General features: G+C 40.7%; 1 protein-coding gene across 1 annotated transcript in view; it reads right to left on the bottom strand.

The window, feature by feature from the left end:
- The window catches only part of LOC103186406 (dystrophin-like), a 775,626-nt gene that overhangs the window by 676,392 nt on the left and 81,878 nt on the right, over positions 1-17,356 (bottom strand). The window contains 1 exon segment of the mRNA XM_042334068.1: positions 3,563-3,624. Coding sequence (XP_042190002.1) covers positions 3,563-3,624 — 62 coding nt within the window.

The following is a 17,356-nucleotide window of genomic DNA, read 5'->3' as shown; positions in this document are numbered from 1 at the left end:
AATGTCTAAATTGCAATTTCCAGAGCCACAAAACTGCACAGAAATGCCAGCTTCTCTCAATCAGCTGGTTTGCTCTCCTGCCTTTTTTATTTTTGCACTTTGGTGGCTTTCAGAAATCACCATTTATAACCAGAATCCTTGCATTTGATAAAGCGCTTTTCACGTGAGGAGGATGTTTCAAATCGTTTCATTTTAAATCGTTTCACAGTATCTGTACAGTATTAATACTGTACTTTATAGGCAAATGGAGTAGTCACTCTGTGCACAGCAATGTCTCACAAACATGAATGATCAATCTCATTTGGGAATTTTTGGCCAGGACACAGGGGAAAGCTCCCTTTTCATTTTGAAACCTACCAAAGGAATTTTAATGTCCACCTGAATATCCAGATGGGACATTGATTGAATTTTCTCATCTGAAAGACAGCACCTCCAACAATGCAGCACAGCACAGGATTGCACTAGAATATCAGTGTACGACTTCACTATACGAGTTCAAAGTCCCCAACTGGGGCTCGAACTCGCTACTTTTTGACTGACTCAGAGGTGAGAGTGCTACCAACTGAGTCGGGCCAACAACATTTAGCAGTTTCATAAATGGAAATTAGAAGGAAAACATAAAACGCAATTGACACTTCTCCCCCGTTTTGGAAAAAAATATTGCAAATTAAGACTTCAATATATTATCCTCCTCTATTCCAGAAAGCGGTCTCCCCTCGCCCACTATTTCAGGTTTGGTAAAGTGTAATGCCCAGAACAGGAACCAAGCTTTCTCCTTTCAGATACTGATTGACCTCTGAGGAATTTCCAATATCCACACTTTACAGTATACTCTGTGAAGCGCTTTGAGATGTCTCAAAGATGTGATAAGGCGGTATATCAAATGCAAGTATTATTATTGTTATTTAATCTCAGAGTCTCAACTTCTCTCCTTCCTGCCCCCACCAAACAGGAGTATTGCACCCAGTGTATCCCATGAAGCTCTTTGTGACATCCCTCTAATGTTAAAGGTTTTATATCAAATGCAAGGATTATTGTTATAACTTTGAAACACTCATGCACAAAATCAACTGTTCAGTTTCAGTGGAAAAAGATTACATCAATCTTAAGCTAAAGCTTATTCTTACTATTCTGAATACTCTCCAAACACTAGGGCTGCAAAAACCAAGAGAGCATCCTCATTGTGCTGTCAGTTTGCTAAGATGTTGTATGCTGTATTGTTGTATTGTCGGTCTATAAAGTAATCACCACATCTTGATCCAGACCCTGCAGCCTTGAAGATAAGCTTTGTGATATCATAAGACACCAAGACCCTCATTCCAGTGAGCAATATCTGAGAAATTTTCAGAGAAATAAAAGTAGCACTGACAAAGTCAGCATGCCTTAATAAAGAAGCAATCCATGCTGACAATCACTGACAATGCATTTAAAAAAACAATATATATCAAAATTACACAATGGAGGCACAAACTGAGGCTACCATGAGTGACCCCAGTCCTGTTGAAGCACTAAAGCCTTGTATAATACACAAACTATAATTTTTGTATTTTGTACACAAACCCGCAGATTTACCCATGACTGTCAGCACAATTTCTAGTTTAAAAACATGCATAAAGAGATTGTCTGATAAAAGATGAAGGTCCATGATTGTTAGTCATGGTGGAGGGGATGCTCTGTAGATTTGAACATTTTAATTGTTGTATTAAATGTGAAAAAATAGGTTTGCCAAAAGCATAATAAACAAAACAATAATATTACAAAAGAGCCGGTGCATTTCAAGAAGGAAGCTTACTCGAGGTCACTGCTGTGCCTCTCTCTTTTGAAGGAATGTCACCCAATTCAATCAATTGGTCACCTCGGATTGAGAAAATTATGGGTTCAAATCCAACACCAAGATTTTGAGCTTATAGTCTAGAATGATGCATTAATACAGTGCTGAGATACACTGTATTATTGGGAGTGTCTTTCAAATGAGACATTAAACTGATGTCATACCTCCCTGTTCAAGTGGTTGTTAAAGATCCCATGTTCGAAAAGGGAGGGGAGTTTCTCCTGACATCCTGGAGAACAATCACCCAGATAATAAAAAATTGACCACTCACTTCATGGCTGTTTTTTGAGACATTGCTGAACGCAGATTGGCTACAGCAATCGCCTACACATACACTACACCTTAAAAAAAAGCTCTTGTCAAGTGCTTCGACATATTTTGATGTGATAAATGCTACGTTTAATGCAAGGATTATAGTTATAAATGGATTATCGAAGGACTCCACTATGGAAGAGCTAAATTTATAACTGCAACAACTGAATGGAAGAAGAATTAAATCAAACTAAATGTGCTGACACTTATATAGAAGTATCTAAATTCAATATTCATTAGCATTTTTAAAAATGCTGAGCGTGACATAAATAACATTTGCTACTACTGTAAGGAATCATTATCAAGTTCATTACTGGACTAAGTATTACTGGATAACCAAACCTTGAGCTGTCTCATTTCCCACTATATTGCTGTTGCACCAAAACTCACTGCTCCATATTTTCCACATATTGAGAGTTCTGACTGTTTTAATGGACTGCTGACATAGTTATACCAACATTAATCTTCCAGGGAGTCAGGAGATGAAGACAAGCACTTTGATTCTGGAGTAATCTTAATATTAGAGCTAAAGCTGTTGGAAGTGAGATCAAAAATCATTCCTTCAGGCAGAGAGTTGTGAAAATGTACAACAGCTCAAGATGCAAAATATAATGGAATGTTTAAATAGGAGTTAGATAGATTGATACTTGGGAAGAGTCTAAGGTATATGGAGAAAAGATGGAAAAGTAGATAAAAATATCTCCAAAGTCTAATACAATCCCAAACTTGGCTGTCTATTCTCAATGAATGTGTATTATACCTGCAACCACAGTTACAGTCTGAAACGCAGAATCCACTCAGAGATCTCCAATTCAATTCACCAGTTAGACTAGCGAAGTAATGATATTCTACCTTTAGATGTCTTTAGCCTGCTCGTTACACTTGGCATGGGATACTTAGTAAATGTGCTAGTAACATCTAGTGACACAGCATCAATATTGGAGTAGCCTTCATTTTAATTCTGCTGGCAGGGTGTCGGATGTGGACATCTTGGATTTGTTCCAAGGTGCCTAATTGAACAGTTGGAAACATAGTCAAGTTCAACTTAAACTCTAGCCTATTCAGGACAATTTGTCTTCAGCGTGTCCCCCACCCAGTCATCAAATGTATCCTTTCTTGAATGCGCAGAGCAACCTTATAATCACAGAATACATGATAACTGCATACAATAGAATCGTAGACTTTACAAAACAGAAAGGTGTTTGACCCCTAAAGACTGTGCTGGTGTTTTCCTCTGCGAGTCTAATCACAATCTCCTGCTGACTCCTCACACCCTTTAATTCTGTTTTCTCAGAGACGATGCTTAACATTTTATAAACCGCTTAAAATTAAACACCTTACACAAGACATGAAGAGCAGAGCAGACTGATTTAAACTCAGTGATCACACACACATTCCCCAGTACAATAAAAATCTTACCTTTGTAAACTGCGAATTTATCCATTTTGTGAATGTTTTCTTTTGAACATCTTCTCTTTCATCTGCAAATGTAATGAATGGATATTTATCAATAAACCACAGCAATGGCATTTTTAAAAACTTTTTCTTCCATTCAAAACGAATTCAAATAAAATCTTAGGCAGTCTCTGTCAAAGTATTTTGTTCTAAATCTGCTCTTGTCACAGATTGCTGCAGACGTGTTTGAGTTATTCAGATTTTGGCTTTGAAACACAGTTTGACTCTGAACACAGTGAGACCTTACTTTGGTAATTCAGCCTGGAGTTCAAGAGCAACAAGCTGTTGAGACTGTTTACTCTCCTTCGTCAAGTCAGGATCAAATGTAGAACCCCTTTGACCACAATGGCTTATCCATAACTGGCCATATTGGGTCACACACTTATTTGTAATGGATGCATACCAACCCATCCCCTCCAACTGTGGTAGAGAACACAGTGCTTGCTTATACAGTGATGAAGAGAGAAAGTGTAAGGTTTCCAGCTGCAGACACACGCAGCCCCTCTCCAAGTCTATGACCATAAGCAGAGGAGCATTGATTTTGACAGTCAAGAGGTTGCAAGTATAGGGTTGTGAGAGAAGTCCACAAATATACAGTCAATTCACTTTACAGTCTATTCTGTGAAGCGCTTTGAGACATCTAGAAGACGTGAAAAGCGTTATATCAAATGCAAGGATTATTATTTATTAGAAGTTTAGGACAGAACATTAACATGTGACAGGGTTGTAAAAAATAGTATTCATAAACATCAATTAAAAAGAAATAAGCTTGCTCCTTTGCTCCGCCTCCTACTGCTCGGTCATTTTTTTGCAGTATTTGTAACATTACAGACCAACCACATCCTCAATGTTTACTGATATTGGATTGATAGTCACATCACATCAGTGTACTAAATCACACCGGTGTGTTAAACCACTAGCTGTTCCACCTTCATGCAACAAGAAAACATATGCTACAAACTCCCAATATTTGATTCAAGAAATAAGCATTTTCACTTTTCCTAAAATGAATGCCTGATATACAGCATGCACCTTCAACAATTCGCCACTCATCCGATATTGCAGTCAGCCTGGATTAAGAGCTCAACTTTAAATCCTTCTGACTCAGAGGTGAAAAGTTCTCCCAAATGAATCAAAAACCCTGCACCTTATTCCAAAAATCTTTCCCTTTACGAGAAAATAACATTTCTGTCAGACTTCTTTTGTACTCCTAACTTACTCATTTCATTGTACCTGTGTCCCCCGGTGATGGAAACTTTCACCACAGAACAGATAGATTGGATGGATTTTTCCTCCATCAGCTTGAAAACTTTGGAAAGGTAATCTTAAAATCTTCCTTAACAGCTCATTTACAAAATCTAGAATCAACTGAATGCTCACCTCTATAACAGATTAATTCAACGATCCATGTCATTTCTAAAGCATGGCTGCAATCTATATGAAAATACATGCAGCTGTGTACTCAATCATTCTTACTCTTACAATACAAAGTACTGGTTTGTTTGTATTTGAAAGCTTGAGCTCAACATGTGATTCTACCCAACAGCATATACTCTGCAAAGCCATCACATTACTATACCAGTTTAATAAACTGGCAGGACAGTTTCCAGGATCTGTAACATCTGGCGAAAGAGGCCTAATGCAATTTTGAGGAATTACTCAGAATTGTGCTGCCTCCATTCGGCTTGATATTAAAGGCACCAATATTGCTAATTACCTTACAAAAAAGATGTGAAGTTTTAAGATTACATGCCTGAACAATACTGTGCATTGGTGAATACAAATTCTGTGCTTCCTTCAAAAAGTTCAATCGAAACATTGATTCAGTTAGCAGATTCTGAGGTGCATTTGACTTAAATTAAAACAAGATTGGCAGTAGGTATCGCACATTTATCAAAACATCTTCAGATATATTCCACATTCCTCTGAGATCCCACCTGCCACTTAAATTAAATAGATGGGGGAAAAAAGAAAGTCACCAATGAATATTTCCTTCTGAAGATCCTTTCACTTTTGACTTGGGGAAAGCAAGTTTTCCACTCAAATTCCACATCAATTGATCAATAATGCAAAGCTCTAATGGGGAAGCAGGTTTTGGAGCTGAAATTGGAGTGCTGAATCAGCAACTTGAAGCCACATTGTTCAAAAGGCTTCTGGCACATCAGCCGCTGCTATTTTTGGAAGCAACGACATTTCCAATCAAAGCAGCCAACATCCCTTTTTTTAAATAATAATTCAGAAAATGTAGATAAAATAAGTGAAAATGAAGAGCAAGTCATATTCTATTATAGTCCTGATAATAGGTTCCCTGATAGATTCTTCCGATTTAGACATTTCAAAACTATGTTTTTTCCCCCCTACTCTGATACAATTTAATTGATATAATTTAGCCAAACTCTTTTCTTAACAAAGAACATCACGGCAGCATGTACACTTGAAACTTATTCTTAAAACATCATGTTTAATATCGCAAACCATTCAATTTAACCAACCTGTTCAAATTGGAATAGCCTGCTCTAAGGAGGCTTTAAAACGTGAATGGTTTGCTGTGCACGAGTGCTCTTAATAACAAAAGGTCTCACAGGAGACAAAATAATTATGAATTCTATATGGGTTCTTCCTGCTTCAGGCACAAAAATTATTATATTAAAAAAGCACCTCACTCAGCCTTTAACCCAGTGCATATAAAAGAATGTGGGAACAGCTCACCACGAAGAGAGAATCCACAGGAAAAAGAGAGGCAGTGTTCATTCCACAGGTGAAGCAGAGTAAACCAACACACAGCTAGGGGATGAAGCTCTTCCTCAATAGGTGAATGTTACGTACATCATTGAATACTATGTATGTGGGCACTCACCCACCCACACATATGCCCACACCGAATCACTGCCATTTACAGGATATCCTGTGAAGGGCTTTGGGATGTCCTCTCGACGTGCAAAGGTGCTAGAAAGTGCAAGACTGCACGTATTATTATATCTCTATCAATAGTAACCAGAGGCCCAAAAGTCCACCTAATATTGGGCTCCAAGACGATATTTGTCTCAAAATGTAAGGTCCCATAGAATTGTGGACAATTTGTTTAAAAATTCGGGCTTAACTGATTTTCCTGGCTTCCAAATTAAAAATGAATGTTAAGGATTTTCCACAATTGTGCAGGATCTAAATTTTTAAGACAAAATGAGCTTTCAAGCTAAGGCTAGGTGGAATTTTAGGCCGCTGAATCATTTTTTGTTTTGTTTCCAACATGTAAGGACGCTGTCTATTTACTTTTGCAATACGGATTTTCTTTTTGCAGCATGATATTTGGCAGAATCACTTTCATCTGTGCCAACTACAGTATTTCTATTAGCTCAGGGCATCAATGTGGAGAAATTCCACCTGAGTTGGAGATCTTCAGTCTTGAGGAAGGACAACTCAGAGGGGACATTGCAGTGGTGTATAAAATTTTAAATGTGACTGGAAACGTAAACGCAGTACAATACCTCAGGATCCATAATTAAAGGTTAACCCAGGCATCCACTGTGACATTGACAGAAGTGGGAATTGACAATATAATGATGTTACCAGTGGTAATCATCACATCAACTTTTCTACACCCATTTCTTTGCACAAAGGTTGCGAAAAAGTGGAAAACACTGCCCTATAAGTGTCATCAATTAGTATGTTTAAAAGGGATATATCTGGGAAAGAAGGGATATGGAGTGAAATGGGATCAAAAGGTGAATAATAGAATGGCAAATCAGGCTCAATCGTCTACTCCCGTTTCTCTGGTTATGGAGGAGCATCCAATGGTAAATTGCACATCAATAAGTCACTACCTTCACATTTTTAAGCTGTTCTTGCTAGTTGAAGTCTCACTTCAGCACAATAGCAGGTTACACAGATTTTCAAGAGCAACGAAAACATTCCCACAAGTGCTTCATATGAGCCACTGAGGAATATAACAGTGAAGAGTACCACTGTTTCTTTCTACTTATGCTCTAGCTTTAAATATTATTTATGAGGAAGCCCAGCACTTTACAAAATGGGAAACAGATGAGACATCCAGGGGCAGACTGTGCAGTTAGAGAGTAGCATATAGTAAATTTAAAACTGCTTCAAAAAGCACATGCAATCAATTGGTTTGAGTTAGAAGCTCATGCCTGTGGGTTTTTTTTTGAGAGAGACTGGCTTCAACTGTTTGCGAAAGGAAAATTCTACATGCGAAATTATCCCATTTGCTTATAATAGTCACCAATAAGAGTGGGGACTGATGGTTCTATTCAAACCAGCCTCCTCAAGAACAACAACAAGAAGATTCCATTTATAGAGCGCCTTTCACGTCGGGAGGACGTCCCAAGGCGCTGTACAGTTGGGTCAGGACCCGAGCAGGGGGGAAATGGTCAGGGTGAGGGGAGGGAAGGGAGGGAGCGAGGAGGGGGTAGAGAGTCGAGAGGCGAGCTGAAGGCACGGTCAAAGAGAAAGATCTTGAGACCGGCCTTGAAGGAGGAAAGGGAGGAAGCGGCGAAGGCACTGGGGGATGGAGTTCCAGAGCCTGGGGGCTGAGAGGCTGAAGGCCCGGCCACCGATGGTAGGGCGGTTGGGGTGGGGGATGTGGAGCAGACCAGAGCCAGAGGAACGGAGGGTACGGACAGGTAAGTAGGGGGATAGTAGGTCGGAGAGGTAGGAGGGAGCAAGGCCGTGAATGGCCTTGTAGGTGAGGATGAGGATCTTGAATTCGATCCTCTGGGGATGGGGAGCCAGTGGAGGCGAGTGAGGGTGGGAGTGATGTGGTCCCGAAGCCTGGTGCGGGACAGTACACGAGCTGCAGAGTTCTGAATGACCTGCAGCTTATGGAGGGAGGTGCCGGGAAGGCCGGCGAGGAGAGAGTTCCCATAGTCCAGCCTTGAGGTGATAAAGGAGTGGGCCAGAGTTTCAACAGCGTGAGGGGTGAGGTAGTGCCGTAGTCTGACGATGTTCCGGAGGTGATGGAAGGCGTTGCCAGTTGTGGCGCGGATATGAGGGAGAAGGGACAGCTCAGGGTCGAACAGAACACCGAGGTTCCTGACTGGCTTTGAGTGTTCACCAAATGAAAAGTGCTTCCTGTATGAATAAACACTTTCCTCCGCCCACCATCACATTCCCATTTTTTATATTGATCTAAGTGATGAATGTTGTTGGGAGTGAAAGCATTCACATTTAAGGAGCCGCTGTCAACAAGATCACTTCCAGATGAAGTGACATGTAAAAATGCATGGAACAAGTCAAGGCCATTTGGGCCAACAGGTCCACAGATATTACAAGAAACATATTTAATCTTCTGAGAAGAAAGTCTGTACCCTGATCTCTGAAGATAATAATAATCCCTACATTTGATATTGCGCTTTTCACGGCTGAAATATGTGTCAAGCAGTTTGCTTTGAGGCATATTGCACAGAATATCCTGCACAGTAGACAAAAACAAACCAGAATTTCCAACCCCATAATTTAAGTCTGCCCAAAGCCCTTCACTAATGCCAACCTATCAAGACGCAGCAGACAGACCACGTTGGGTCCCACAAAGCATTCAACCATCCAAACTTTAAACCTCTCTCCCACCACCAAGCATTACAACAGTCGTGAAAACAGTTCTCCTTTAAAATCAGAAAAAACATTGTGAATGTTACGTGCAATAATAAAAATGAGTAAAATAAATCAAGGGAAAATATTGCTGTTATTTTTTGCCATTCCTGTAAAATCACAAAAGCCCTGTGAATATTACTTGCAGTGATAAAATGAATAAAGGAATTGAAGGGAAAATATTACTGCTAGTTTTCCCCATTCAGAAGTTCAAATTGTTTATTTTTTGGCAGTCTGTCACTTATATACAGAAAATCCAATGTACAATGATTCACAACAGTCTCTGAGGCACAAAACTACACAGAATGAGATCTCCAGAGACTACCCCTATATTTTAACCCTCAAGGTGTTGAGGGGAGGGGAAAAGAGATCTAACATGGTTTATACAATGTTCCAAAGTTAAAGAGATGAAGCTAAATAATAATACTTGCATTTGATATATATCAAAGCGCTTCACAGAATATACTGTAGAGTGAATTTACTGTATAGTTTGTAGGCGAAATGCATATCATATGATGCCCATCACAAGTGGAGTCCTGTAGCTTAATCATTAGAGCACTCGCCTCGCAATCGAGAGGATCTAGGTTTGATTCCCGGCAGGGCAAAACGTTGGGCAAGTTTCCTTACTCCACACGCCTGGATTAACTAGCAGTAAGTAGGAACCCAGTTGTAAGTCGATTGTCAGATCGCTTTCCGGGGGTAATAATATCTTAAAAAATAATAATAATATGGTAACTCAATTCACGACTGTTTGTGGGACACTATCTTACGCAATTGGCTGCTGTGTTTCGCCCACAAAACATACAGTCAATTCACCTTACACTATATTCTGTGAAGTGCTTTGAGACATCTAGAAGACATGATAAGAGGCTATATCAAATCAAATTATTATTTCTAGTTTGTGGGTGTGATCAAAGCAGACCTTCCTCCCATCTATTATGGTAACTCCCAGCAGCCAGAGCACTGGTCTTTCCGACTCACAGTTTGGCAGCATTCGATTGCCACTTGGCATAATACAACTTAATCAACAACAGCAGTACTGCTGGTTATCTCAATATAGTTTAATATTGCACGCTAGAATTTCAATGTGTAACTTGTGGTAGAAACTAACAAAAACCTAAGAATAACTGCTGTAAAATTTAAACAATGAAGGATAAATGCAATGTAAAATTGCCGCTTCTTATACTCCAGAGTGCATTGAGTTTAAGAGGCTTCTCTGTGGCCAAACATGTGCAAAGTATACTTAAGAAGCCCCAAATCTTCAAACTAACAGCATCCAAGATCTTATGCGTTGAGTCTAGTTCAAAATCCTCCTTGGAACAGAAGCAGGAATAAGTGAGTCATATAGTACACTTTAAAATGACAGCTACATGGAGCACTCCAGAATATCATTTATTGTTATTGGAATCATAGGATTTTCAAAACAAATGGGAATACCAAGTATTTTAGGTCTCCAAGTAGGACTCAGGGCACATCTGGGTTTTGTATGATGTTTGTCCTGTGAACTCCATCCCTTGCCTCCTTCAAGGCTCGTCCCATGACCCTCATCTTCGACTGCACCTTCCTCTCACTCTGGTACAAATCCCTGACTATCTAGCGCCTTGGGACGTCCTCCCGATGTGAAAGGCACTTTATAAATGTAATTTTGTATTGTATTATATTACTATTTATTGCATACGCAATCAATCACATAACATAGCATAACGTGTAGGAGCAGGAGTAGGCCATTCAGCCCTTCGAGCCTGCCCCGCCATTCAATCATGGCTGATCTCCTAATCTAACTCCAGCTAATAACCTGACCCTGCCTTCTCCCCATATCCCTTAATCTCTTTTGCAATAAGAAATCTATCTATCTCTGTTTTGAATATGTTCAAGGACTGAGCGTCAACAGCCCTTTGGGGTAGCAAGTTCCATACATTCACCACCCTTTGAGTGAAGAAAATCTTCCTCAACTCAGTGCGAAAGGGCTGCCTCTGATTTTAAGGTTGTGACCCATGGTTTTAGTTTCTCCAACTAGCGGAAACAATCTCCCACTATCTACTCTATCATGCCCTTTGATGATCTTATAGGTTTCTATAAGATCCCCTCTAATTCTTCTATATTTCAGAGAATATAGGCCCAAATTGGTCAGCCTATCCTCATAACTCATCCCCTTCATCCCTGGCACTAACCTAGTAAATCTACGCTGTACCCCCTCCAAAGCAAGTACATCCTTCCTTAAATAAGGAGACCAAAGCTGCACACAGTATTCCAGGTGTGGTCTCACCAGGGCCCTGTACAGTTGCAGCAAGACTTCCCTACTCTTATACTCTAATCCTGTCATAGTGAATGCTAACATACCGTTCGCCTTTCTAATTGCTCGCTGCACCTGCAGACTAACTTTCTGTGATTGGTGTACAAGGACACCCACATCCCTCTGGACGCAAACACATTCCAATCTCTCCCCTTCTAAAAAATAACCCGCTCTACTGTTCTTGCTACCTAGGTGGATGACTTCGCATTTCCCTACATTATACTTCATCTGCCACCTATCTGCCCAATCACCCAACCTATCTATGTCTCTCTGCATTTTTTTAAATGGCGTAAAAGAATCAAAGCATGATACAGAAGGAGAATTAGATATAAAGGGAAAGTTGCTATGAGGCAAACGTAGCAGCTAATTTGTGACAGTATGTCCTGCAAATAATCTAAATGAATAAACTGTGGATTTTGAGTTTTTTTCAAAAAAAGACAGACACCCTTTTGCTCCTCTTGCTCGAGTTGTGAACCTTGTCGGATGCTGCACATATTATTATCTACCCTAACATTCTGTCCTTCTAAACCCATCGTACAGTATTTATTTTACAATGAAAAGTGCATGCCAGGTGATGGTAATACATAGACCACCTTCCAAGAAATGTAAAAGACTAAAAAAAAGGAAGTGTTGAAAATTAAATGAGCCATCTGTTATAGTAGAAATGAACCATTCATTGATGTCTGTCATTCTAACATTCAGAGGCACAAGAGGGAAGATAGATTTGCTTAGGTCTCCAGTTTGAATTAGCTGTGTTTGTTCAGTCCACTGGTATCCAGAAAAAAATGAAGCAGTTGACAGTCTTAATATGACAAGTCAGGGAATTGCCTCCTGAGCTCTCAAACACAACCCCAGCCCAAATCCCAACTCCATTTCTTATTCAGGACATTCTTCTGACCAGAGGCTAACCGCATTGCGAGTATCATGACATGTTATGGATCCTGAAGTGGTACAAGTGAATGTGAAGTGACTTCTCCAATGTTAATGGTTCAACTGCCAATTTTGCATCGTTAAAACAACAACCAAATTACATTTGTAAAGCGCCTTTCACGTTGGGAGGACGTCCTAAGGCGATGGATCATCAGTGTTTCGGACCCGAGCTGGGGGTTGGGATTGGGGAGGATGGCGGGCAGGGGGGAAGCAGGGTGATCGAAAGCACGGTCGAAGAGGAGTGTCTTGGGATGGGTCTTGAAGGAGGCGGAGGGACTGCGGGATGGAGTTCCAGAGGGTGGGGACAGAGTGGCAGAAGGCTCGCCCTACAATGGTGGGGCAGACAAGGCGGGGGACGTGAAGCAGGCCGGAGCCTGCTGAGCAGAGGGAGCGGGCAGGATAGTAGGTGGTTTGGAGGTCGCATAGGTAGTGGGGAGCAAGGCCATGGAGGGATTTGAAGGTGAGGAACAGGATGTTGAACTGTATCCTGTGTGTGATGGGAAGCCAGTGGAGTTGATCGCGGATGGGGGTGATAGGGTCACGGAGCCTGGTATGGGAGAGGACACAGGCTGCAGAGTTCTGGATGACCTGCAGCCTATGGAGGGAGAAGTTGGGGAGGCCGACAAGCTGAGAGTTAGTATAGTCAAGCTTCGATGTTATGAATGCGTGTACCACCACCTTCGAAGACCTCAATTAAAACTGCTAAGATTAATTGTGCTAATTAATCTCTACCACATAGACTTTTCTCTTCATCTTAGTCCCTTTGAATAGTGCTTCGAACTCCCAGACACAGAACAAACTGTATGATGCTCTCATGTAATTGGCTTTCAAGCCCATAAGTTCATGCTGACACATGACTTGACAGTTGCTTCCGATCAAGATGATCAAGAGATTGGGATTGACATGGCACAAAACCTACCTAATTGCTATGGCTTGTGTCCTGGCCAATAATCCCCCAAATAAAATTTAATTCACTTCAAAGCCTGTGTACAAATGGGCTGCCATGATTACTTATATATTCAAAGTCACTGTACTTCAAGTTAAAGTCCTGTGAGTGCTCCAAGACATGAAGGCACTATACCAAATGCAAAGATTCATAAACCTCCAAATCTATATTTCAAGCTGGGGAATTGGGACTGAAGCTCATAGTCTAGGCTGGCACTCCAGTGAAGTTCAGGGGGGAGCTGCATTGTCAGAGCTGTCGTTCTTCTGGATGAGTTGTTAAACCAAGACCCAATGAGATGCTAATTATTGTGTGTAATATATCCATTCATATGACATCGGTAAAATTATATTATGTGTCACCTTGGCTCAGTTGGTAGCACTCTTGTTCTGGGTCAAAGTTTGTGGGAACATGCCCTGCAACCTGTGGAAGGAGAATGGTGGATGGCCAATGGGTCTGCATCAGTGATGTCAACAAAGGCCAAGGAGCTATGTCTGGAATAACAGAGGGCCAACAGAATGAGCAGTGAGTAGGGAGGAACTCCGCAGGAATGCTGCTCCGAATTCTACGCTTGACAAATGATATGGATTCCAAGAAAACCAGGAACAAAAGAAATGAGTCCTGGAGTCTTGTGCTGTTCGCAACTTCATCTCAACAGAGGGAAACTATCACTGTGAACTCTGTTGGTACTCAAATGAAAGTGGCCATTCAGCTGTGTTCAGAATGTCATGTAGATATTTGCCAGCTCTGGAGAGAGAAGAGAATATACTCTTTGGCTCAGCTGGTTGCGTTTATACTGTGAAGTGTTTAAAGGAGGCATGTCTAGACATTCCCCTAAGGCTGTATACTTGCTAACGTTTTGTCCCATAGAATATACAGTCACTGCATTTTACAGTATATTCTCTGAAGTGCTTTGAGACGTCCCGAAGATATAAGGCGCTATATCAAATGCAAGGATTATTGTTAATATTATTATAACCAGGTTCCTCGTCCAGGCTAACCAGAATACTGCAAAAATGGCACATTTTCAAACATCCTGTCTGCCTCTTCGGGTGGTCAATAAAGATCCAACGGCATGACTCAAAAAGAGAAGCAAGTTTTTCCCCATGACCCAGGCGATAATCTTCCACATAAAATGGGTCATTCACTTTGTGGCTGCCACACTTGACTACAGAACACTGTCAATTCACTCTCTAAAAAGTTGTACATTAACACTCTCATATCCAGAAAGGGAAATTTCCAGTAATTTTTTTAAATCCAAGAATAATTCCATGTCAGCGATGTGGCTCAATTCCGATGTTCCGGATATAATCCACAGTTATAAGAGGTCAACGGACAGAAATCGCACCTGAGACTAGAGTTGGGTTTATTGACATAGAATTTCAGAGTGTTCAGAATTTGTCAAATTCTTAAATACAGCCTTTAATTTAGAAGCTTTTTTTGAAAGTTTTTTTTAAATGAACTACAGGAAACATGCTTCAGAGTTACAACTGTATTCAGCAATTTACCAAATTTTGCACACTCTGAAATGTTACGTTAATAGAGTAAGATCCCCCAGAGGATCAAATTCAAGATCCTCACCCTCACCTACAAGGCCATTCACGGCCTTGCTCCCTCCTACCTCTCCAACCTACTATCCCCCTACTTACCCGCCCGTACCCTCCGTTCCTCTGGCTCCGGTCTGCTCCACATCCCCTGCCCCAACCGCCCTACTATCGGTGGCCAGGCCTTCAGCCTCTCAGCCCCGAGGCTCTGGAACTCTATCCCCCAGTGCCTTCGCCTTGCTTCCTCCCTTTCTTCCTTCAAGGCGCTCAATAAATGGAATCTTGTTGTTGTTGTTGTTGTAAGTTTCAATCCAGGTACGATTTCTGTCCACGGATGCTTTGGGAAATTTGATGATGTTTAAAAACAGTTATGGAGTTGGGAAGAAAGATTGAAAAGGCAGAATTTACCTTGCCTCCAAAACAGCAAGTTGCATTTAAAGGGAGCTTTTTGCATAAAAATAATAAAAATCTCATCGCATTTTATGTAATATAATTAATTAGAAATGAAGTGAATGTTGGTATAGAGGCAACTACAGCAGTTAATTGTGCCAGCAACCTCCCATAAACATTGAAATGAACAGCCGTTAAATTTGGGGGTAAACTTGGATGTAGAGGGGAATATAAAAGAGGGAGAAAGATTCCACATTCCCTCTCCGTTCACCTGGATCAAAGGCAGAGGGAATCTAAACCTAAGCACTCTCTGAAAGTCCACCAAATAATGGGACTTGTAAAGGTGTTTCCACTACAGGACTTACATGAGGTTGAGATGAATCTTTCCTTTATTTAACATAGAAAAGTAGAGATAAGATCATGTATTTCTTTTGCGCCTGTGATTTGGTAAAGCAGATCATGTTGCAATATGTCAAATTTGAAAAAGGGTTCATTAAGTTAAAGCCATAATCTACGTCTTCACTGACATTTCTAATTAAGCCCTGAGGAAAGCCTTTGGATGTGATGGAGTCAAATGCAACTTGTGTACTATCGCAGTGAAAATGATAAAGGATCCGAAGCCTCGAACACATTTCTGTTCTCGCAAAGCGAGTCCAGGAACTAGCAAGGTAATTTTTCCTGGTTTGTGGCTTTTCATGGCTCATTGCATTGTTGCTGGTTAAACAAGTGATATGTAAATCATTCAATGGGATCCCTCTATTTTCCTGATAACACATACTCTGCAGCATTTTTGCGAAGGTATAGAATGAGGGCGAATAGTAGAACTATGTTTATCCTAAGCTGAACACATTAAACCAATTAGGTGCAATATTCAAGTCAGTCCCCTCATTGTCCCATTGCTCTCACACTTCTCTTCTGCCACAGAAGCATTGCCCACAGCAGCAGTGCCCACAATGCGTCAGTCTGTAGCACTCTTGCTTCGGAGTTGTTTGTGGGCTGCCTAACATGTTCGTAGAGTATGCTTTCATCTATATAACCTTCGCTTACATTCAAATAAGCGCTTTGGGACGTCCTCCCGACGTGAAAAGCGCTATATCAAATGCAAGGATTATTATTATTATTAAATACATCTCATTCATTCAAGCGCTGTGAGACGTTTCTTTCACGTGTAAGGTGTTCCATAAATGGAGTGTTAGTGTTGAAGTAGTAAGTCCTCCCAAGTGCAAATGAGGCAAATCCAGAGAGCTGGCATAGCAGGTACAGCAGAGTCACTTCTATCTGACAGCCCCTGAGTAAGTTTGAAATTAATAGATACAGAGTTAATATTGTAACTCACCCTGAAACCTATGCCATTAATGAACTTCCATCAATCACCTCAAGAGAGTGGTTAGATAAAGGGAACAACTAACAAAGTGACATTGGGGACATACAATTTCCAAGTCTCAAGAGGCAAAGTATTGTATGCAGTATTACGAATTGCAATTATTTCTGAGATCTAATTACTTTTGCATTTAGAATGAAATCAATATTAAAAACAGTACAGACAGCTGGTTAAAAATGCTTTGAGGATCATTGGAACCAAGGACTTTACCACCAGTATGGTTTGTTATTACAAAATGCACAGCACCAACTAACTAACTGACTGTATGTCAGCCCATTAACATTGCACAGTAGCTTTGCCACACCCTGTGGGTAATGAGCCCTCTGTTAAGAAAGGTACAGTCACACTACTAGAGTGTAGGGAAAAGCAACCTGTGAGTTTCTCACCACACATAAGTTTCAGAACATAAGGGTGCTGAGCAGAGTTTAGATGCACACAGATTCAGTGTGTGTAACAGAGAGAGTGGAATAAAGGAGTCTCACTCAGCCCATTTGATACAGAGCAGGAGAGAGTAAGTCACTCGCCCACTCAGCCTTCTCAAGTTGAGCTTGGGGAGTGATAGACTGGAAAGAGAGGTTGGGGAAAAGATTAACATGCAAGCATAAGAAAGTTTTAAACAAAAAAAAGTTGTTTGTACCTTTTAACAAATGCAAAGTCCTGTCGGAAAACATCTGTA

The sequence above is a fragment of the Callorhinchus milii genome, unplaced genomic scaffold (genome assembly GCF_018977255.1).
Source record: "Callorhinchus milii isolate IMCB2004 unplaced genomic scaffold, IMCB_Cmil_1.0 Scaffold4, whole genome shotgun sequence".
NCBI classification, from domain to species: Eukaryota; Metazoa; Chordata; class Chondrichthyes; order Chimaeriformes; family Callorhinchidae; genus Callorhinchus; species Callorhinchus milii.
This window is presented reverse-complemented; position numbering and strand designations above follow the sequence as displayed.